Below are 23219 nucleotides of genomic sequence, written 5' to 3'. Positions count from 1 at the left end.
CATGACCCGAGCCGAAGGCAGACGCTTAATGACTGAGCCACTCAGGCGCCCCTGTGCCTTAATTTTAAAACATGTAAATTTAATTTGTTAGCCACTTTCATGAAGGAGGAAGACAGAATGAAAATGAGCATTAATCTAGGTGGAAGAAATTCTACATTTGAGAGACTTGACCTGCACTAAATAAAAAGGCTCCTTCACTAGCAATGAAAATATTTTTCTTACCCTCTGATGCGCCTATTGACAGCAGCTCGTATAGATTCTGAAGCCAAAATTTCTTCTGGGTGTGTTGAGATTATATTCAATGCTTGCGGGATTGTTGGGGGTGTGGAAGGTAACCAGGACACTGCTCCAGGTTTCCTTGGTACAGGAATAATGCACAATTCTCCATGGTGGAAAAACACCTGCAAAATGATACATTTTAATTTTCATTTTGGGCACTGACAAACTCTAGGTACATATGAAAAATGTTACAACATGATTTCATCTCTGTAAATTTTCCAAATTTGGGTATACTTACCCTATTGGCACTATTATCAGGATCCAACCATTTAGGGAGAAAGTCAGCAGCTTCTATTAACAAGAATTCACCATCATTGTCTTCAATCCTAATGCAGAGGAAATTCTAATTATGCACTGAAAAAGCATATATATGCTATTAATCAAAACACATTTATTCTAATATTTTTTCTTTCATTTTAGTAAATATCTGAGTACATGCTATGTATAAATTATTATAATAAAGCAAATGATACTTAAGACACCATGAAGTGCTGAAGACGATTTTAAAATTGAAGGAGGATTTGGAGGAGATGATAAGGAGAAAAAATAAGTACATAAATAAATAACACCAGACAAAAATATGAAAAATATACAATAGGGTGTCAAAAGAAGAAAAAAATCACCTAGCACCGAGATTTGGAAAGCATTTATGGAAGTTACTTGGGCCTTGAGAGATAATTTTGTTTTTGCCTCATTTCTATCACATTTTTTAAATTTAAAATTTTTTTTAAAAAGATTTTGTTTGCTAGAGAAAGAGCAAGAGAGAGTACAGCAGAGGGAGGGGCAGGCAGAGGGAGAAGCAGGCTCCCCGCTGAGCAAGGAGCCCGATATGGGACTCGATCCCAGGACCCTGGGACCATGATCCAAGCTGAAGGCAGACACTTAACCGACTGAGCCACCCAGGCATCCCAAAATTTAAATTTTTTTAAAGATTTTAACTTTTTAATTAATTATTTATTTGAGAGAGAGAGAGAGTGAGAGAGCATATGTGCAGGGGGAGGGGCAGAGGGAGAGAGAATCCTGAAGCAGGCTCCCCACTGAGCAGAGAGCCCGATGTGGGGCTTGATTCCGGGACCCTGAGATCACGAACTGAGCTGAAATCAAGAGCTGGCTGCTTAACCAACTGAGCCACCCAGGTGCCCCTAAATTTAAATTTTTGAGTAGGTAAGGCAGTCACATGATTATACTTTTAAAAAAATACATAAAAAGTTACACACTGAAAAAGGTTCCTTCCTACTTTTGTCCCTATATGTCCCTTTCCTACCCTCCAACCATTGTTATTTCTTGTTTATCCTTCCAGAAGTTCCTTATGCATAATCTAGCTAATAGGAATATAAATTCTTATTTTCTCCTCTTGTCACACACACAAAAGGGAAAAAAATTTTTTTCCCTTTTAATGGGTGGATACAAGGAGAAAAGGGGAGATGTTCTTGGGAGAGGGAATAGTATAAGCAAAATCATGGAGGTGGATATTTAAGGTGGATATTTGGAGAATGACAATTAGTAAATAAGACTAGAAAAGCACAGTTATGGGGTGCTTGGGTGGAGCAGTTGGTTGAGCGCCTGACTCTTGGTTTTGGCTCAGGGAGAGATCTCAGGGTTGTGAGACTGAGCCCTGGGTTGGGGTCCTCGATAAGCATGGAGTCTGCTTGAGATTCTCTCTCTTTCCCTCTGCCCCTGCTGCTTCTGCTCTCTCTCTCTCAAATAAATAAATCTTAAAAAAAAAAAACCCACAGTTATATCATTTTGTGAAGAGCTTTAAATGTTAGCAGAGTCAGGTCACCTGGGTGGGTCAGTCAGTTAAGCATCTGTCTTCAGCTCAGATCACGATCCCAGGGGCCTGGGATTGAGCCCTGCATCAGGCTCCCTGCTCAGTGGAGAGTCTGCCTCTCCCCCTGCTTGTGCTCTCTCTCAAATAAATATTTAAAAAAATTTTTTTAAATGTTAGCAGACTCAATGAGAATGAGCGTAGTTTTATACACAAAAGGAATGAAAGGTTTCAAAGCAGGGTAGAAAAATGGTTAGAGCCCTACCTTAGGAAGATTAATCTGTCAGAGACATAGAGGAAGTTCTTTCTTTTTCTAATTTGTTTAAAAAACTGATAAGACAGCAAATGCCTATTATTTAAAGAGCTGTATAGGCCTGGTGTAGGTATGAGCCATCATTATACAAAGATCAAAATTTGGGGCAGCTGCCTTCAGCTCAGATCATGATCCTGGAGTCCCAAGATGGAGCCCCATGTCAGGCTCCCTGCTCAGTGGGGAGTCTGCTTCTCCCTCTGCTCCTTCCCTTGCTCATGCTCTGTGTGTATATATCTCTCTCTCAAATAAATAAAATCCTAAAAAAATAAAGTAAAATGAAGATAAAAATCCATACACAAAAGGCACTGCCCTCTCCCTATTATCCTTGTAAAGACAGAAACTGATATCTTTGTGTTTGTTCACTTAAAATGCTATCATTTGTTAAGAAATGATTGCTAATTATTTTTAGGTGTGGTAACAGTGTTTAAAATAAGAGTTATCTCTTATATTTACATCTTAAAGTATTTAAAGATCAAATGGCATGTTGTTTGTGATTTGCTTTAAAATAATCTTGCTATGTAATGGGGGAGTAAGGTATAGATAAAGTAAGAATGTCCATGAATTGAAAATTGTTGAAGCTGGGTGTTAAGTACATATGAGTTCATTCTCTCTACTTTCATGTTTTTTTGATATAATAATAAATTTTCAGAGTTGTTTTTCTTTTTGTTCTGCTGGGGAAGAGGTTGGGGGGATAGATTAGGATTTGGGGACTGACAGGAAAACTAGCAGAACATACGGCAAATGGGTGAAACGCCCTCTGCTGACACAACTTGGTAGTTACAGGGAACTATCAGTTCCCATTTTAAATAGATTTAGAATGCAGTGCTACCTACTTTGCTTTCAATACAACTCTTCCCTGATTTTTCATTAAAATTTTCTGTATTTCTCAAAAAATATAGTTAAGGTATAATAGAGGAATACATAGTAAAGAAATCTGTAAAATACATATATGTACATACAAATGGGATTTTTTCCTACGGATTTTTTAAACAGTAGTACACCCTTTGGTATTGTTTGGATTTTTTTTACCATCTGTATTTAGCCTTTTTTTTTTTTTAAGGTTTTATTTATTTGAGAGAGAGAGAACGAGTTGGGGGAGGGACAGAGGGGGAAGCCGACTCCATGCTGAGCAGGGAGCCTGATGCGGGACTCGATCCCAGGACCCTGGGATCACGACCTGAGCTGAAGGCAGAAACCGAAATGACTGAGCCACCCAGGTGCCCTGCATTTAGTCTTTCATAATGAGAATTATTTAAAAAAAAAACTAAAATAGGCAGGTTTTGTTTAAAAATTTTGGAAGTTAAGCTCTCCAAAGTACTTTAATTTTTCCTCAAGAAAAGGAAGTCACAAAGAAAAGGAAGAAAAAGCAAAGTCACTTTCAAAATCTATGTCTCAAATTTGTACAGTCTCCACCAGACTACTAAAAAAAAATTTACTAAATGGATAAAAACGTAGTCAGTCTCAACAAGAGAATTCCTTTAGATTATTAAAATAACTAATACCTTGCTACTAACTCTGGAAATTCCTTTGTAATTTGCTTTACTACATAAACAATAAACCATTCATCTTCAATGTTATCCCCAAACTTTGTCATGCCAAACATATGAGCAGGAACATCTCCTAAAAACAAGAGAAAAGCAATCATATAACCAAATAAATTTGTCAGGGCACATAAAAATGCAAGTAATCATTCAAATAAACAAACATTCATTAACTGACCATGCTGTAGGTACTATACGGGGACCTGGGGCTGCAATCCTGAACAGGATATAAAAAGCCCAGTTATGAGGACCCAAGCTCTAGACAACAGGAGATGGACCACCACGTCCTCTCAAAACAAGATGATGAACAGACGTATGCACTGGGGGATGTGAGCATAAATAATGTGATACTGAGCTATGCTCACTTGGAGGAATGACAGGAGTAAGTTGTCCAGAAAAAGAGAATAGCATGTGCAAAGGCATATAAGCATGGCAGACAATACAGTGATCTGGGAATATAAGGAAGCTAGATTTATTTTTTTAATATATATATTTTAAGATTTTATCTATTTATTTGACAGAGAGAGACAGCAAGAGAGGGAATATAAGCTGGGGGAGTGGGAGAGGGAGAAGCAGGCTTCCCGTGGAGCAGGGAGCCCGATGCTGCGGGGCTCGATCCCAGGACCCTGGGATCATGAACTGAGCCAAAGGCAGACGCTTAATGACTGAGCCACCCAGATGCCCAGGAAGCTAAATTTAGATGGAGTAGAAATTTTTTAAACAAGTGCAGTATTCAAAAATATGTAGAATTTAATACACTCTTAAACAACCCAAAGGGTCAAAGAAGAAATTACAAGGGAAATTAGAAAATACCTTGAAACAAAATGAAAACAAGCATGTAACATACTAAAAACAGTGCTAAGAAGTTTATAGTTATAAAAGATCTCAGATCAACCACCTAACTTTACACCTTAAGGAACGAGAACAAGAAAAGCTAACCCAAAGCTAGCAGAAGGAAGGAAATAATGATTAGAACAGACATTAATGAAACAGAGAATAGAAAAATAGAAAAAAATAAAGTGATTTGGTTTGTTGAAACATTACAAAATTGACAAAAATCTTAAGATTAGTAAGAAAAAAAAGGAGACGCAAGTAACTAAAATCAGAAATGAAAGGCAATATTACAACCTATACTACAGAAATAAAAAGGACTATAAGAGAACATTATGAACAATTGTACACCAACCAACTGGATAACTTAGAAGAAATGAGTACAGTCTTAGAAACACACAACCTATCAAGACTGTATCATGAAGAAATAGAGAATCTGAACAGACTGGTTACTAGTAAAGGACATTGAATCAGTAATCAAAAACTTCCCAACAAAGAAAAGCTCACTAGAGAATTTACCAACATTTAAAGAAGAATTAACATCAATCGTCTTCAAACTCTTAAAAACAACTGAAGAGGAGGGAACACTCCCAAACCCATTTTATGAGGCCAGCATTACATTTATACTAAAGCCAGACAAAGACAATACAGGAAAACTATGACTAATATCCCTGGAATACTGATGCAGAAATCCTCAACAAAATACTAACAAACTGAATTCAACACACTGAAAGATTTTACACCATGACCAAGTGGAATTTATTCCTGGAATGCAATGTAATGCATATGAAAATCAGTCAATGTAACCTACCACATTAACAGACTAAAGGTCAAACAAGCACATTGTGAAGTGTCTCAAGAGCTGCCATGGCAAAAAAAAAAAAAAAAAAAAAAAGGTAGGAAGAACAGCCCAACCAACTCTTCTCCCCACCCCAGATCTCTCTAATTTCTTCAACTAGAGAAGCTCCAATTAGAGCGTCTATTTTTATCTACCTTATATATTAAACTTCAATTTGAACTTTATCCAGAAGCAATGGATAACGTGAAGGATGTTAGGCAGAAGACTGACACGATCAAATTTGTGTTTTACAAAGGTAACTGGCAACAGTGTGAGGAACTGGAGATACTGTAACCAGAGAGGTCAGTTAGGTGGCTGCTGTGGTCTTCCAGATGAAGAGATAAAGAGCGTCTAGACTGTAGCCAACAAATGTAGAGAAGGGGTCGTATTTTAGGAGTAACCACACTAGGATTTACTGCCTGACTGAACATGGTTAAGTGAGGAGCTGAGTATAATTTTGAATTATTGACAAGCTGAATAACTGGGTGGATAATAATGTCATTAAGCAAGACAAGAAAACATTGGGTAAAAATGATTTTCTAGGAAAAAGATAAGGAGTTGGTTTTGGATGTGCTGTGCTAATGTGACGGTGTTCCTGCCAATAAATATCACGTGTTTCGGTGAATAGTGGTTCAATAGAATTAACACCAGGGAACACATTTGGCAACTGCTAGCCAAAAAATAACAGATAAACACTACATTGAGACCTAGATTGACAGTATCAAAAGATGCCAGACTCCTGATCTGAAATAAGACCCTGCATGAATAAGAGCTGTGGTCACCTATTCGCGCCTCATTTTACTAAAGCTATATGAAATGATAAAATCAGATCTCAAGCACCAACAACACAGAGTAGCTGTGAAGCAACCTCAAAATGCTTCTGAGTAGCAAATAATGGCCATAGGCCCAATTATTTCTCTTTATAAGCCAGGCAGAGCCACGTAGTTTCAAAACTATGTCAAACAAGGCAGCCTACTAAACACATGATCAGGAATGAGGAATACAGAGTAACCTCTAAAGGGAGCTACAGTTAAGGAAGCCAGATGCCTGAACCTGTTTAGTATAAGTACTTAGATACATTATAGCACAGGAAAGTAAAGTTCCAAAGAACAGCCATGGTTTAATAATGTTGAGTATATGTTAGTTCTCAAGGTAATTACTATTAGAAAGCTTTCATCAAATGAATTAAAAAATTTTTTTTGATAAATTTAAGGACTTAATCAAATATAGGCAAGCATCACTCATCAAAAAAGTTCAGGTTATAAATCTCCTCACAACACTGAATCAACTATGGACTATTATAGATCACTCTTGTCAGAATTAGAAGTCATACCACATCAAAGTAAGTAAAAGAGCCTTACCTTTCCCAGGTTTATATTTAAGATTGAAAGGCTGATTCTGCCAGATATAGGGGACCAGCATAGGTGCAAACTGAGTCATTATCCTCTCAATATACTTTTGAAGAATCTCTTTGTGTTTTTCTGGGTCCCTTGGTTCATCGGGTATCAGGAATAGGTGATACTCCACAGTGTCTTCCACTGTAGCAAGCTTCATATTTTCCTCCATTCTTCTTTGAAAACTACATTTAAAGTTTCAATAATATAAACCACATAATGTAGAAAATCCAATTCTCTGAACTCTTCAACATGATTCCATTGTTTTTCAAAATTCTGTTATCCACGTTATCATTTTTTGCCTTGATCAAGTATTAGTAACACCTATTTAATATTCTTTTAATGATGCTTTTATACTTAAAATTGTTTTTTATACTTGAAATTATATTAAAGGAACTTTTGATATAATACAGTAAATGGAAATCGAGTATCACATTCCCAAATTAACTAATAGTATGCAAGAATAAAATAAAAAACGTTTGAAAAAAATAAATTAGAAAAAAGCTTGCCCTCATACTAGCACTAGTGTGTGTAACACACTTTGAGAAGCACTGCAATAACATCTTATGTTCTGCCACTAATTAGTTGTGTCACTTAGAGCACCTCAATTTCTCTTTTTGGGGCTTTTTCCTTAAATGTAGAATGAGAATGTTACTCTTTCACTTCTACATTTCTCCCCCAGTTTAAATTATTATTTAAAAGCTCTTTAGGGCAATCTCCCTCACTCTGCAGAATTTAAATCTTTTATGAATATTGTACGGCAGAGGGGAATTCAAAACCACAAAACATGGCCTATCATCTCAGACCAAAATAATTTGCCCATGGTTCTTGATCGTAGAGCTGTCCTAAAACTGCCCCTTTCTCAGGTCTGGCGCGGGGTAGCTCCGGTATGTAAGAGGAAGTAAATAGCTCTATTTTCTAAGGGTTTCCCTTACAAACAAAAGTACTAGCTTACTATTACTGCCAGATGAGGCTTGGAACAGGGAGGCACTGCACTGGATGGTCCACTGTAAGGCACAATTCGATTTTTATTCTTATTCGGTTTCTCATGGGCTAATAAAACGAGGTCGAGAGGAACCTGCATCTTCTATCCAGTCTGTCCAAATCGTTTGGCTTCTTAACCCAGAGGGACAGATAATTCCATCCACCCACCTCATAATGCCAAGCACACATTTTTATGAAGAATTTAGTCAGAACTGGAAGGGGCTTTGAAATCACTCAGGATAACTCCTTGCTGTACAAGTGAGAAAACTGGCACACAGAAAGAGGAGCGACCCCGCAGCAGAGAGCCGAGCTGGACTCTAGTGCTCTTTACTCAAACTAAGCTTCCGCCCTCCATTCGACAAAAGGAAGCCAATTCCGCTTACGATTCTCCGGCCTCCCCCACGCGTCTCCGCTGCGGCCCCTTTCCTCGACCGCCCCTCCCACCGCGTGAGCCGGTCGGGAGCTGCCAGTAGCCCAAGGTCAGTCCAGACGCCGCCCGGGCACCTGAGGCCACTGGAAGGTCTGAAAGACCCGCTCGCCCCGGAACCCCCGGTGGCGTCACTGCTGCGCGTCCGCGGCAGCATTACGCGATGCCCCAGTGCGTTCGTCACTTCCGCCCCCGCGGGGAAGCAAGCACGGCGGACTGGAGGGGTGGGGACCCAGGGAGTGGTGGCGGTCCGGAGTCTGGGCGACGGGGCGTGACGGGGCCGGAAGGTGGCGGGAGGGGGCCGGGCTGGAGCCGGCGGGAGGGCCAGGCCCGGAGGCCCCCACCCTGGCGTTCCCGCCCCCTCCACGACAGAGGAGGAAGAGGAGGATGCTCTCCAGATACACTCGGAAGGCGGTGCCGCAAAGCTTGGAGCTGTGAGTGTACTGCTCAGCCATCCTAGCCCGAGCCGGGGGAGGCTGAGGCGGGCCGCGGGCGCTCTGGCTGGGACCCTTCCCAACCAGTGCTTCTCACCTTTCCCTTTCCAGGGCGAGGGAAGGAGAATTTTCTTCGGAATTCTCTCCTCCCAGACTTGTCAGACGCTGCCCGGTCTGCCTCCATCTCCAGCTAAGGGCATGTCACTTGTGCTTTCCTAGGACTTGGCCTTCTTGGGCTGCACTTCCTGAACTCAGGGACTGGGTCTCCTATGGCATTTGTAGTTTCCTCAGTGCTTCATGCCTGTCAGTGGCCATTGACGAATCGAGAAGTTACCAATAGCTGACTGAGTGCTACAGAAAAGTTGAATATGTCTAGTGCCAGGCACCGTGCAAAGCTGATTACATGCATCAGCTCACTTAATCCTACCAGGATACAGAATAGGGAATATTATTTTGCACATTCTACAAACAAAGGTCCCAGATTTAAGACTGTAGTATGTCAAAGATTATACAGGCAGAAAGTGGTGGAGCACACAAACCTGGTGTCAGTCTGACCCTGAAGCGTTGGTCATAATCATTACACATACTGCTTCCCCATCTCTGCAGCTAAACATCAGAATCCTTAAGGATAGGTTTTGCTCTAGAGAGCAAATATTTAAGCTTAAAAACCCACCTCCCACCCCTGGTGAAGTGTTGTAATTTAGCAAGTAATGATAATGTACATTTGTTAATGCTTTATACTTTCAAAAAGACTTTCACATCTTGATCCTTGCAACAACTCTGTAAGATGTTTCAGTTTTTCAGAACATGAAATATTAGAAAGGTTATACATCCTAAGATTATATAACCAGTAGGTTTTGAGCTTGAGCTTTTTATCCTCAAATTCCAACTTTTTTTCTCTGTAGAGCTGTGTAATTTTAACATTTAAAATTAACACTTAAACATTTAAATTTTAATAAATTTTAACATTTAAAAATTAAATACTAACTATACATGGTAATAACATGCATGGAGTCTTCAGTCAATCTGGGTGTCTGGCTAGGCTCTTTTCTGGTCATGTGACTTTTCAGTGGATTACTAAATATTTGAGCATTCATTTCTGTAATATTGAACTAAGACTTTCTCTAAAAGCATATCTAAAGTTATGGCACAGGGCTTGACACACAGTAGATGCTCAGTAATTGGTAATTTCCTGTCCTTTCCCAGCTTTATTTGGTACAGTAGCCATACAAAGAAAATTTGTGATCTCTCCTTGTCTTTCAGAAGCTTATTACCTACTAAGTAATAGGATATCTACACAGAAGCAATTCAGATATAAGCTTTTTAGGAAGTAGAAAGAAGAAAGTAATTTTCCAATAAAGGGAACAGGACTTAGCTAAAAGTCTGCTTTTATAATTAATTCTGACCATTCTGAGAGTAAAAAAACAAACAAACTCATTTGTGGAAAAAAATTGTTGGTAGGCATTTAGTGGGTGAGAATTACTCCAGTGTAGTACGTTACTTGTTCTCTATTGTTGATTTGATTGATACTCTCTAAAAGCAACTCTCTTCAAAGATGATTCTCTAGAGGAGTCAGGATGATATGAATAATGAAGATAATGAGGATTATATGTATCTAAATGACAGTAAAATAAAAACAATTTTTACTTTAGGTGTTAGAATGATAATTTGCTTTGAAGAAATAACTTTAGTTTTCTCCCTAATAGTTCCAAATTATAGATATTGAAAAGAGTTCGGAAAAAAAAATGATTTTCAACATACAGCTTAACACTAACAAGTGATAAATTTCAAACATACATGTATAGTGAATAATAAAATGAACCACCTATCACCCACATTCAACAATTAATCAAAATTTTGATATATTTGCTTCATCTATCTTCTTTATCTTTTTTTCAGCCTCTCTGTCCATCATCTGTAAATAAGAAAGCAAAACCCCACTTATCATTTCACCCCTGTATACCTCAGTATGCATCTCTGAAAATTATAGGTATTTTCTTTTTTTTAGGTTTTATTTATTTGTTTGAGAGAAAGAAAGAGCATGAGCAGGGGGAGGGGCAGAAGGAGAGGAAGAAGCAGACTCTCTGCCGAACAGGGAGCCTGATGTGGCGCTTGATGCAGGGCTAGATCCCAGGACCCCAGGACCCCAGGATCACAACCTGAACCGAAGGCAGACAGACGGATGCCCAACCAATTGAGCTACCCAGGCACCCCTAGGTATTTTCTTATGTAAAAACAATGCTGTGATCAAATTTAATATTTCTTTGGTATTATCTAATCATCATTTCATAGTCAGATTTCTTTGACTAAAAAATGTCTTAAGTTTCTGTTTTGTAGCTGGAATCCACATTTCTGTTCACTACCACTGTCTCAAAGACAAGCTTTTGGTTATAGGGTCGTTGAATGAGAGAAGTACAAATAGCTCTACACAAATCCATCCCCACATTTGAGAAATAATTTGAAGTACAAGCTCTGCTGACTGGGCCCTTAGCTTTATCTTTAAATACAAAAATGGTACCATTCACTAAAATCTCAAATTATTCATTTGCTCTGAGAAGCCTCAGAGCCAGAGTACTTGGATTTGAATCCTGGCACCATCACTTCGTAGACATATGACCTTAAGCAGGTTACTTAATATCTCTCTGCTTCACTTTCCTTGCCTATGAAGTAAGAGTATTAGAGATTTATAATATACATTTGCAAATTAAAGACCCTAAAGAGACCTTTTATAAAGAAACCTATGTACTTTGTTTAGCTTATCATGTTTCCTAAACTTATTTTATTGCAGAATTTTGTAGGGGAGGAAAGTCTACTGTAGATGGTTAAGACTGGAACATATGATAATTGATCCCTTAGTTTACTCTAATGTACATGTTGAACGCTTCAGAGCAGCTCTGTCCAATAGAAATACAATAAAGCCACATATGGAATTTTAAATTTTCAGATAGTCACGTTAAAAAATAGTAGAAACAGATGAAATTAATTTTTTTTAGTTTGAAATAATTATAGACTCCCTGTTACAAAAATCATACGTAGAATCCCACGAACCCTTCCCCCACCTCCCCCCCTTCCCCCAATGATGACAACTTATGTAACTAGTGTAGTGTCAAAGCCAGAAAACTGACATTGGTACATGTTTTATTAGAAACTATGAGACTGGGGCTCCTTGGTTCTCAGTTAAGTTTCAGCTCAGGTCATGATTTCAGGGGCCTGGGATCAAGCCCTGCATCCAACTCCACGATGGGCTCTGTGCTCAGTGCAGAGCCTGCTTGTCCCTCTCCCTCTGTTCCTCCCTGTGCTCTCTCTCTTTCTCTCTCATCATTTTTTTTTAAAAATCTTAAAAAAAAAGAAACAGACTAATACAGAGTGGCTGTGCCTTTTTACATTTCCATCAGCAGTGTATGAGACATCTGGTTTCTACACATCGTCGCTTATATTACCATATTTTGTGTTAGCTGTTCTAAAAGGTGTGTGGTTATAACTTACTGTAATTTAAATTTGCAGTGAAACTATAAGAATATATTTTAACCCAGCATATCCAAAATATTATCATTTTAATATATAATCAAGATAAAATTATTGATCTATTATATATTGTTGTACTGAGACTTCAAAATCCCATGTTTTATACTTAAAACATCTCATTTCCGACTAACTATATTTTTTAAAGTTTTCATTTAAATTCCAGTTAAAATACAGTGTAATATTAGTTTGAGGTGTACATTAGAGTGTTTCAACACTTCCATATAACACCTGGTGCTCATCACACCGACTAACCACATTTTAGCTGCTAGTGGCTACCATATAGGACGGTGCAGTCCCAGAGCAGCAAGAAGGAGGTAACTAACCTGTAGTCAAGTTATTGAAAAGTATGTATTTTTTCTTTACAGGAAATATAACTTTTTAAAAAATCTTTCACAGGAAAGGAATAACAAAACATGCTATTAATCACCATCCTCTTCCAGAGCAACTGGATGAAATTTCTTCTACCAATGACAGCCATGAAAAAGATACAAGTTCCCAAAGGTAATAAGATAAAGTGTACTCATTTGCTTATTACACTTGATAATGGCAAAAGTGTTTTTTGGCTTAGGCTCGATATCTAGTCTTGTACTAATGAAACAAAACAAGAACTTTTATCACATTTTCAGTACCATTCAGTTTTCATTCTGGAACAGCTATTGGAAACATCATACTTATAACCCTTGAAAAGTAGTATTATGAGTTAAAAGTTAAAAGCCAAGACTCAGAAGGAGTCTAACATCTGATTTTTATTTATTTATTTATTTATTTAAAGATTTTATTTATTTTTTGACAGAGAGAGAGAGACAGTGAGAGAGGGAACACAAGCAGGGAGAGTGGGAAAGGGAGAAGCAGGCTTCCCGCCAGGCAGGGAGCCCTATGCAGGGCTCCATCCCAGGACCCTCGGATCAAGACCTGAGCTGAAGGCAGACCCTTAACGACTGAGCCACCCATGTGTCCCTAACATCTGATTTTTAATTCTGGTTCTGCCACTTATTAGCTGGGTAACAGAGGGTAAGTTACTTACCAGATAATAGTGTCTCTTAAAGGATGTTGTGAATATAAATGAGGTAAAGTATGTAAAACTTGGCACAATGATTGGCATATGGTAAATGAGTAAGTATTAGCTGCAGTTATCATTTTAAGAAACAGCATACTGTAATGTCAAAGAGGGTTCTGAGAAGCAGTGTGGTATCACAGAAAAATTATAGTCATAAAAGCTAATTTCAAAACCTAGAACTCAATCTCAGATTGTCTTTAAAATGGGGTTAATTGGGGTGCTTGGCTGGCTCAGTTGGAAGAGCATGCAACTCTTGATTTTGGGGTCATGAGTTTGAGCCCCACATTGGGTGTAGAGATTACTTAAATAAATATAACTTAAAAATTTTTTTAAATGAGGTTAATTGAGTTCTACATCACCAGGTTGTTGTGAGGATAAAATGGGATTATATCTGTAAAAGTGCTTGGTAAATTGTAAAAGTGCCATATAAGTTCAGACATTATTCATATTTCTGAAATGTCTTTAGTTTTCAAGGGTAGATGTTGTAAGTGGAATGTTAAAGTATTTGTTGTAAAGTATGACTAGAATTATTTAGAATCACTGTCATCAGTTCTATAGGAATTAGACTTTTCCATGATGCTTAAATGTTAAGTTCTTCATTTATTTTTGCTTCTGTGGATATATTTGTATGCATGCTTGTTACCTAGTAAACTGCTGAGTAGTTACTGCTACAGAAACTTGAGGAAGTATAAGAATTTTTCTGTTTTCTCTCTTCCTTCCAAATTGTGCATTTAGTGAGTCTGACATCACACAAGAATCACCTTTTACATCAGCTGACGCTGGGAATTCAAGATCTGCTTTTCCAAGCTATACAGGCACAGGGATCTCTACAGAAGGCAGCTCGGACTTCTCCTGGGGCTATGGTGTGAGTTGTATGTTATTGGTCTGATGGAGTGCTTGGGAGGCTATTCTGGGAGTTAGGATTTGTCAGTTTTGTCAGTATATTTCATTCCTTCACTCTGTGAAGATTGGTTCTTTACATTTTAATACTTCTTATCAGTTTTTACCCTCTTTCAGTATTTGCTTTGTTTTATGGATACAGGGAAAGTGGTGTGTTCATGGAACTGAGAAAAGGTCAGTGTGGTTGGGGGATGGTATCAGGCAGAGAAAGCATAAATGAAATCAGAGAGGTAGGCAGGACTAGATGATATAAGGCCATAGGAAAGAATATAAATTTTATCCTAAGGGAATTAATTAATCTGATGGCTTATTGTGAGGTTTTTAGTGTACTAACTATATATTTCCATTAGTTGTCTCTATATTGCAGTTAGTACTTCTTTGTAAGTTATGAATGTCATACAAATGTTTCCCTTTCCTTTGCTTTCCTTTTGTTATTTACTGTGTAGCAGATTTTTTTAACGATCAAATATTACCATTTCACTTTTGACCTTCATTTCTTCTACTACATCTTTCTACTACCTTCATTTCTGTACTAGTCAGGATTTTATCTTTAGAAAGATGGAGTATTACAGTATTCTTCTTAATAGCATTTTATAGAATTTTGTGTTTATCTTTTTAACTCACCAGACTTTTTTCATAATATATGGTATGAGGTATGAATTTTTTATGCTGTTGAACCTATTTTGTTTGAGCCCTTTTTCTATATTTGATTTAAAATCATGTAGTTTTCATTGTAGTTTTAAAATATTTAGGGAAAATTTATTGTTCATTAAACAATAAATATTATTTAGTGTTTGTGTCCTCTTTACATCTTAAGCTGAATTTTATTTTCACTTGCACCAAATTTTATTAAAATATTCATCAGGGATTTAATTGGTCTAGCATTATAACTTTATATTAAATTAGGGAAGGTGTAGAGAGAATTAAAATTTATTGAGTATTCAGTAGATGCCAGGCACTGTGCTGAATACTTTATATACACATTTCAGTCATTTCTCATCTTAACATAGTATTCTAGCTAGAACTATAGTCCTTTTATTTAGATCTTCCTTTAATTCTCTTTATCATTTTATTACTTACTTTGAGTAAAATCTCTTATTGTAAGTTACAACTGATAGTAAAATTGAAGTTAGTATTTGTACATTTTATTTACTTTGGAACTGTCTTGGTGTTTTTCTTCCTTTCAGTTTAATTAATTTAGCCAAATTAATGGCTAAATATATTATTTATAATCCTGGAGTTTATATTCTAGGTTTATTTCTTTTAAAATAGTCTAAAATTAAAAAAATATTCTAAAATTTAAAGTTAATATAATGATGTGAAGGAAGACCTTCCTTTTCTATCCTAATTATATCTATTATTAAAAATTTTATAGCCAACAGTCATAAAAGTAGCTAACCCAGTTCTGTTCTATTTTAGCTTTATATGCTTTGGGTTGATATTTTTTTTAATAATTGAGTAAGGTTTATTCTAGGAATACAAAGATGGGTCAGTACCTGCAAATGTAGTATATTTAACATCGATAAATGAAAAAATACGATCAAACCAATAGATGCTGAAAAAGTATTTAATACATTCAAAAACCATTCCTTATAAAAATTCTCAGTAAGATAGGAGGAAACCCTTGAGACTTGATGACTATTTGCCAATTGAATAGGAAATATCAGTTTCAGTGTCAAAGCACTAAAGTTATTTCCATTAAAATAAGGAATCAAACAAGAATTCTTTATTAAAAAATTTAATTGATTCCTTTGCTAACTTTGTACATTTTAATTTTTATTTTTACATAAAGTTTGTCATGTACACTATTTAGTGCCAGTTGTTTTTCCACTTAACAGTATATTTTGAAGAATATTATAAAAAATTTACTTGTTCTTTAATATGGCCTCATATTCATTGCTTTTACCAAAAAAAATGCTGCATTTATAACACTGTACATACACTATTTTACATAAATGTGAATATATCTGAGGATAAAACTTTTAGAGGTGGAATTGCTTGTCAAAAGACACTTTTGTAATTTTGAAAGCTGTTGCCAAGTTGTTTCTGTAGAAGTTATTCTGATCTGCAGTCTCACCAGGAACATATATGGAAGGGCCTATTTTCCTATACTCTTGACTAAAACAGTGAATTATACTTTTTAATCTTTGCCAGACTTTTTAGGTTTTAAAAAAAGGTATCTGATGCTATTGCATTGGTTAGAAGAAAAAATTTGCATACCGTGTGTGTGTGTGTGTGTGTGTGTGTGTGTGTGAGAGAGAGAGAGAGAGAGAGAGAGAGAGAGAGAGAAATGGCACCCAGATAAGATATAGGCAATCAGCACCCTACGAGGCTCCTAGATGCCCTCTCTCAACCCCAAAAATAACTGCTATTCTGACCTTTGTCACTAGTTTTTTTTTTATTTTTGCCTTCATATAAATGAAATCATATAATATGTATTCTTTGTGTCTGGCTTCTTATGCTCAGCATTATGTTTGGTGAGTTCATACATGATATTGCACATATTTGTAGTCTGTGACTTGCCTGTTTATATTTCATATCCATTTATTTTTATTTTTTTATTTTCATATTAATTAATAGGAGTTCTTTATCTTTTAGATTAGGGGTCGGTGTACTTTTTTGAGAAAGTAGAAATATTTTAGACTTTGTGGGCCCCGTCAGACCCTCAGCTCTCACTGTAGTGAGAAGGCAGCCATAGATAATGGGTAAATAAATGGGTGTGACTGTTCCAGTGAAACTTTATTTACAAAACAGGCTGTGGACCAGATCATAGTTTGCTGATCACTGTTGTAGATGTGTATAACAGAGACTGTCAGATACCTACATTATATCCACTCTCCCCATAGAACTTCAGGTATTATACCCAGTTGAAAATTTATTTCTCAGCCTCTGTTACAGGTAGTGGTAGCTAATGAATTGTATACAAAAGTCAGGAGATAGAGCTTTCTAGAATGCCCTTTTTTTCCATTTTACCCCTTTTTTCCTGATTCCTGCCTGGAACATGGAACTATGGCTAAAGGTACAGCAGCCATCTTGGACCATGAAGTGTCACTGAGAATGGAAACAACAGAAGAAACTAAGTCCTTGATGTCCATGGAGCCACTATATCAGCTCTTTAATGCCTACCCATAGACTAATTTTTTTATGAGAAAAATAAACTTTTACTTTGTTTAAGCCACACTTATTGCTTTTGTTAGTAGTAGAAATTGTACACTCATCTTTTGTTAAATATATTACAAATATCTTTTCCTAGTATGTGGCTTTTATAACTTCCATAATTTTCACATTTAAGTCTATAATTCACCTGAAATTGTTTTTTGTTTAGGATATACAGCAGGAACATAATTTTCCCATATGGATAATGAATTTTTTTAGTACCATTTACTGACTAGTTCAGGATTTCTGAGCAGGGGCATTTTTGGCGTTTTAGGTGTGGCTGTTGTACAGAAATGTTTCATACCTAGCAGGATGTTTAATATTCACGATCCCTTCATATTAAATACCTGGAGCACCCCCTAGTCATTGTGATCACACATACCTTTTTCAACTCTTCCAAAGAAGGTGGTGTCATTTCCCAGAGAATCACTGCATCCTTTCCCCACTGCTCTGCTACGCTGCCTATGTAATAGATTAAGTTTTTTAAAATATGAAAGGGTCTGTTCTGTCCTAAACTCATACAACTGTTTTTTTTTTTTTAAAGATGTTTATTTATTGAGAGAGAAAGAGAGAATGGTAGAGAGCATGAGAGAGAGGAAGGCCAGAGGGAGAAGCAGACTCCCTGCTGAGCAGGGACCTGATGTGGGACTCGATCCCAGGACTCCAGGATCACGACCTGAGCCGAAGGCAGTCGCTTAACCAACTGAGCCACCCAGGCGCCCCATACAACTGGTTTTAAACTGTAGCTTTATAATAATCTAAAATATCTGGTAGGGAACTCTTACTGCATTGTTCATAATTGTCTTGGCCAATGCTTGTTAGAATCTGATTGTTAAATTGCATAGGTCAATTTGGGGAGGACTGCCATCTTAATGATACTGAGTTCTCCTATTAATGAATTTGATATCTAAATCTTTTCATTCTTTTTTAAGTTTATTTATTTATTTGTTTATTTATTTAAGTAATCTCTACACCCAACATGGGGCTTGAACTCATGACCCTGAGATCAAGAGTCACATGCTCTTCTGACTGAGCCAGCCGCGCTCCCCATAGATCGTTTCATTTAATATCAATTTCTTTAATATCTTTTAATACATTGTTTTAATTTTGTCCATAAAGGTCCATTTGTTGAAGACGTATTCCTAGGTACCTTATATGGTACAATATTAAAAATTACATTTTTAATCTATTTATTGCTGTTATATAGGTGTACAGTACCTGTTTTTCAAGGGAAATGAGTTCTAGGATAATGTTGGCCTCTGGCAAAAGTTTATATTCTTTGTCATATTTTTAAAACTTCTGATATTTTACTTATATGTTAATAGATTTCTCATCTATTTAATACTAGATTAAACTTCCCCTGGATTTCTTTTTTTATTGTGATATTCACATAACATAGAATTCACTCCTTTAAAGTGAACAGTGAAGTGGTTTTTAGTATATTCACAAAGTTGTGCAACCATCACTTCTGACTAATTTCAGGACATCTTTCTCACCCCCAAAAGAAGTCCATACACATTAGCTGTCACTCCCCAACCCTCCAGTCCCTCAGCCCTCTGAGAACCACCAATCTGCTTTCTGCCTGTGTGGATTTGCCTATTCTGACATTTCATATAAATGAATCATACAGTATGTGACCTTTTGTGTCTGGCTTATTTTACCTCACATATTTTCAAGATTTAGCCATGTTTTATCAAGTATCAGTACTTCTTTTTTTATTGATGAATATAATTCCAAAAATACCAAAATTTTGTTCATCTCTTCATCAGTTGATGGACATTTGGGTTTTGTTTTTTTACTATTATGAATAATGCTACTATGAATATTTGTGTACATATGTTTTGAATATTCTTACATATATGCCTGGGAGTGAAACTGTTGGATCATATGAAAACTAATTTTTTGAAGAATACATTTATCATTGATCTTTATTGCTATGATTATATTTTTTAAGGCTTCCAGTTAGTATAGAGATAATGTTGATATTTTTCTTGTATTACACAAACACTTCATTGCAGGTATCACATGTATGTCAGAGTAGGTAATTACTTTGAAATCCATTATTTTGTTTTTAAGGTTGTGTCTTAATTAATGAAATCCAAGTTTTGAGATCAGAGTTGCAAATTCTACATAGAGTATTTTCTTAAAAACTTGAAACAACCTCAAATTTACAGGAAAGTTATAAGTACAGTACAAAGAACTATCTTTCATGAATAATTTGAGAGTAAGTTACTGACATGATACCCCCTCATACCAAATATTTTTGTGTATTTCCTTCAAACAAGGATACTACATGACCAGAGTATAAGCATCAAATTCTGGAAACTAACAGTGAAACGTGGCTGTCATCTAATCTCTAGACCCCATTAAAATTTCACTAGTTGTCCCAGTAACGTCCTTTTATAGCAAAAGTTCACTTAATATTGTTATGTTTCTTTAGTCTCCATCTGGAATAGTTCCTCAATTTGTGATATCACAAATACGAGCTTGTTTTTCTCATTGCATTCTATTTGATGGCACATGGTTCCATTTGTCCCATTATTGATGATGTTCACTTTGATCACTTAATTAAGGTGTGGTGTCTTACACCTTAATTTTTTTTCTGTTGTTTAAAAGTATTTTATGGAGGGGCGCCTGGGTGGCTCAGTCGATTGAGCTAAGGTTTTGATCCCAGTTGGGTTCCCTGCTTAGGCTCAGGCCATGATCCCAGTTGGGTTCCCTGCTTAGTGGGGAGTCTGCTTCTTCCTCTCCCTTTGCCCTTCCCCCTGCTTGTGCTCTCCCTCTCTCTCTCAAATAAATAAATAAAAGTTTTAAAAAAAAGTATTTTGTGGAGAGGTAACTTTGAAATTATGTAGCTACTATCCTATTCCTCATCAAACTTTCAATTTTTGAATTTATTTACATCAGTGTAGACTCATGGATTCCTATTTTATTCAGTTAGTTTTAATAAATCATTAACATTATTTATTTTGAAGTTCATATTGCCCCAGCTTTTGGCCAGTAGAATTCCCTTTATACTGGCTTCTGTGCCATTTTGACATGTTATTCTTCTTTGAGCACTTACTTACTTTCTGGCACAAGATACTCCGGACTTATTTTGTACCTTCTTTGGCCCAGCGCTGGAATCAGCCACTTCTCTAAGGAGCCCTGGTTCCTTTTAGTGCCATTTAGAAACAAATATTTGGGTGCTAAGTGTGCCCATTGCTTTTCAGTTGTCCCTGAAAACCCTTTCAGTGGACTGAACTAGGGAATATATGTATTCCTCCTATTCCATTTTGACATGACAAAGTTCATTCTAGTTTTTTCCTTTTTCATATTTGTAACTTCTTTCTTTGATAATAAGAAATCTGGGTTCCATTATCCTTAATATATTTATTTGATAAATGCCCCAAATGTAACCAGTTTCCTACTAATGCCACTGCCTCCTAACCTCTGCAGATACCCTTCTAACTTCACAAATGTTTCAACACCCTGTGCTGGGTCACTACCGCCTGCACCCTTTCACCCATTGCATGTTCTTTTCACCCTGCTCAGAGCCAGACACCCAGTGTACTCCTAACTTCCATACTGGCACCCTCACCCTGCTTGGACTGTCATCCTGTGTGAGGCTGCCTACTCCCCACATAGTAGCCTTCTTCTCTCTATTCTGGTACCAACATTACAAGCTGGCTGCTCTCCCATATGGACATCCTCTTCATCTAACTTGTGCTCCAACACCCTGCAACAACCTGCTCTCCCACCTGAAAACACCTACTGTGTCACTTTTTTTTCAGTCATGCCAGTATATATCCCATTTTACATGCTCTTCTTGTAAGATATTGATAGTCCATTCAGAGTTTTTTCCTCTTGAACCTACATGGACTGTTTGCCTCAGTCAGTAGCATGCAGTGAATGTGATGCTATATGATTCTCTAGGTTAGAAGCTAACACAGCTTCTGCTTGCCTCTGTTTCTCTCTCTGGACACTTGACCTTGGAATCCAGCCATCATGTTGTAAGGAAGTTCAGACCAGACCACATGGAAAAACCCATGTGGAGATGAACTGAAGCCCCCAGCTGAAACCCAGCATCAGCTGCCAGATATTGGAATGAATGAGCATTCAAATGAATTCAGGTCCAAGCCTTCAAGTTTTTCAACTGATATCACAGATGTTGTGGAGAAGAGATAAGACTTCCTGCTGTGATCTATAAAAATTCCTGACCTATGTAAACCTGGGGAGATAATACATGATTGTTGCTGTTTTAATTCATTAAGTTTTAGAGTAATTTGTTATACTGCCAAAATAACTAGAACACCCCTCTAGCACTGCTCAGGGTCAGGAAAACTGCTAGATGTTCTCTTCACCCCTCTTGGTTTCCTGCCACACCACAGGCCATCTTCCTACACAGACACCCTCATTACTGTGCTTGGGTTCCAATTTCATATACCAGGGTGCCCTCCCAGGTTGATCCTTTCCTTATTCTGTTCTGGCTTTGAAACCCCATGTTTGGTGTCTCTTGAGGCATTGGGTAACAGGCAGCACATATCTACCATCCCTGAGAGAAAGGAAACTCATAAGGTGAGCCCCTATTTCTCCTGGTTCCTGATTGGGGATAATTTTCTGACTATGGATTTGTGAGTCAGAGTCCAAACAAGGCATGTTGATTCCATTGTGCTGAGGAACAGAGATCAGAGTTCATGGAAGACGAAGCAGCTGAAATATGCAGGGCAGGGGGAGATAAAGAGCCCCAGAAATTGTAAATAAGTGGGTAAATATAAAAGTCTATTTTTTTGTGATTTCTTATTTATGCAAGATGGAATTTATACTTGTAGAAGTAAAAGATGAGGCAAATACAGCTGAAAGGATGGGTGACTGTAAATGGGATTATACTATTTTTTTAATTACATTTGTGAAGTGTAAAGTATCAAGAGAGAAATGGGAAGTATGAAGAAGGAGGTATGAAGTGGTAAAATACTGACTCTAACTAGACTTTGATAGGTTATGAATGTATATTATTAGTTCTAGAACAAGCATTAAAATTATAAGAAGAAGGGCGCCTGGGTAGCTCAGTCGTTAGGCATCTGCCTTCAGCTCAGGTCATGATCCCAGGGTCCTGGGATCGAGCCCCGCATCGGGCTCCCTGCTCCGCGGGAAGCCTGCTTCTCCCTCTCCCACCCCCTCTGCTTGTGTTCCCTCTCTCGCTGTGTCTCTCTCTGTCAAATAAATAAAAATCTTAAAAATAAATAAATAAAATAAAATTATAAGAAGAATAAGCTAAGATGCCAATTGGGGAAATAAAATGCAATACTAACATATTTGATAATCAGATAAGTCAGGAAAGGAAAAAGAAAAAAGGAAAGGAACAAGAGAGGACCAAAAAACAGAAGGGACAGATGGAAAAGAAATAGCAGGATGGTAGATTTCAACTCAGCCATGTCAACAATTAAAACAAATGTAAATGGATTAAACACTCCAATTTTTTTTTAAGATTTTTTTTATTTATTTGACACAGAGAGACACAGCGAGAGAGGGAACAAAAGCAGCGGGAGTGGGAGAGGGAGAAGCAGGCTTCCCGCCAAGCAGGGAGCCTGATGTTGGGCTTGATCCCAGGACCCTGGGATCATGACCTAGCCAAAGGCAGACACTTAACGACTGAGCCACCCAGGCGTGCCTAAACACTCCAATTAAAAGCAGAGATTGTCAAAATGGATAAAAAAGCAAGACTCAACTGTATAGTATGTGGAAGAAATGCACTGTAAATATATAGGCACAAATAGGTTGAAATTTAAAAGA

The 23219-nt window shown here is 37.2% G+C and overlaps 3 protein-coding genes across 8 annotated transcripts in view; 1 reads left to right on the top strand and 2 right to left on the bottom strand.

Moving 5' to 3' along the window:
* The window catches only part of ECD (ecdysoneless cell cycle regulator), a 33165-nt gene extending 24625 nt beyond the window's left edge, over positions 1–8540 (bottom strand). The window contains exons 1-5 of one of the 3 annotated variants that reach the window (XM_073878832.1): positions 8332–8540; positions 6932–7149; positions 3863–3980; positions 518–605; positions 223–401 (exon numbers count right to left, since the gene is read on the bottom strand). In XM_073878832.1, coding sequence (XP_073734933.1) covers positions 223–401; positions 518–605; positions 3863–3980; positions 6932–7136 — 590 coding nt within the window. In that variant the 5' untranslated portion in view covers positions 7137–7149; positions 8332–8540. The remainder of the gene's footprint in view (positions 1–222; positions 402–517; positions 606–3862; positions 3981–6931; positions 7150–8331) is intronic. The other 2 variants (XM_025850456.2, XM_025850458.2) reach the window with 2 other exon arrangements.
* Positions 8541–8573: 33 nt separating this feature from the next.
* Positions 8574–23219, top strand: part of FAM149B1 (family with sequence similarity 149 member B1) — a 77250-nt gene continuing 62604 nt past the window's right edge. For 2 of the 4 annotated variants that reach the window (XM_025850577.2, XM_073878834.1), the window contains exons 1-3: positions 8574–8809; positions 12731–12835; positions 14127–14256. In XM_025850577.2, coding sequence (XP_025706362.1) covers positions 8763–8809; positions 12731–12835; positions 14127–14256 — 282 coding nt within the window. In that variant the 5' untranslated portion in view covers positions 8574–8762. Of the gene's footprint in view, positions 8810–12699; positions 12836–14126; positions 14257–23219 lie in introns of all 4 variants that reach the window. The other 2 variants (XM_073878836.1, XM_073878835.1) reach the window with 2 other exon arrangements.
* The window catches only part of DNAJC9 (DnaJ heat shock protein family (Hsp40) member C9), an 81089-nt gene continuing 68183 nt past the window's right edge, over positions 10314–23219 (bottom strand). Inside the window, exon 5 of the mRNA XM_073878846.1 lies at positions 10314–10372. Within this exon, the coding sequence (XP_073734947.1) occupies positions 10343–10372 (30 nt within the window). The 3' untranslated portion in view covers positions 10314–10342. The remainder of the gene's footprint in view (positions 10373–23219) is intronic.

This window comes from Callorhinus ursinus, unplaced genomic scaffold (assembly GCF_003265705.2).
Source record: "Callorhinus ursinus isolate GAN/ISIS: 27379988/994484 unplaced genomic scaffold, GSC_fseal_2.0 scaffold31, whole genome shotgun sequence".
Lineage (NCBI taxonomy): Eukaryota > Metazoa > Chordata > Mammalia > Carnivora > Otariidae > Callorhinus > Callorhinus ursinus.
The sequence above is the reverse complement of the archived record's forward strand: the minus strand, read 5'-3'. Positions and strand labels throughout refer to the sequence as shown.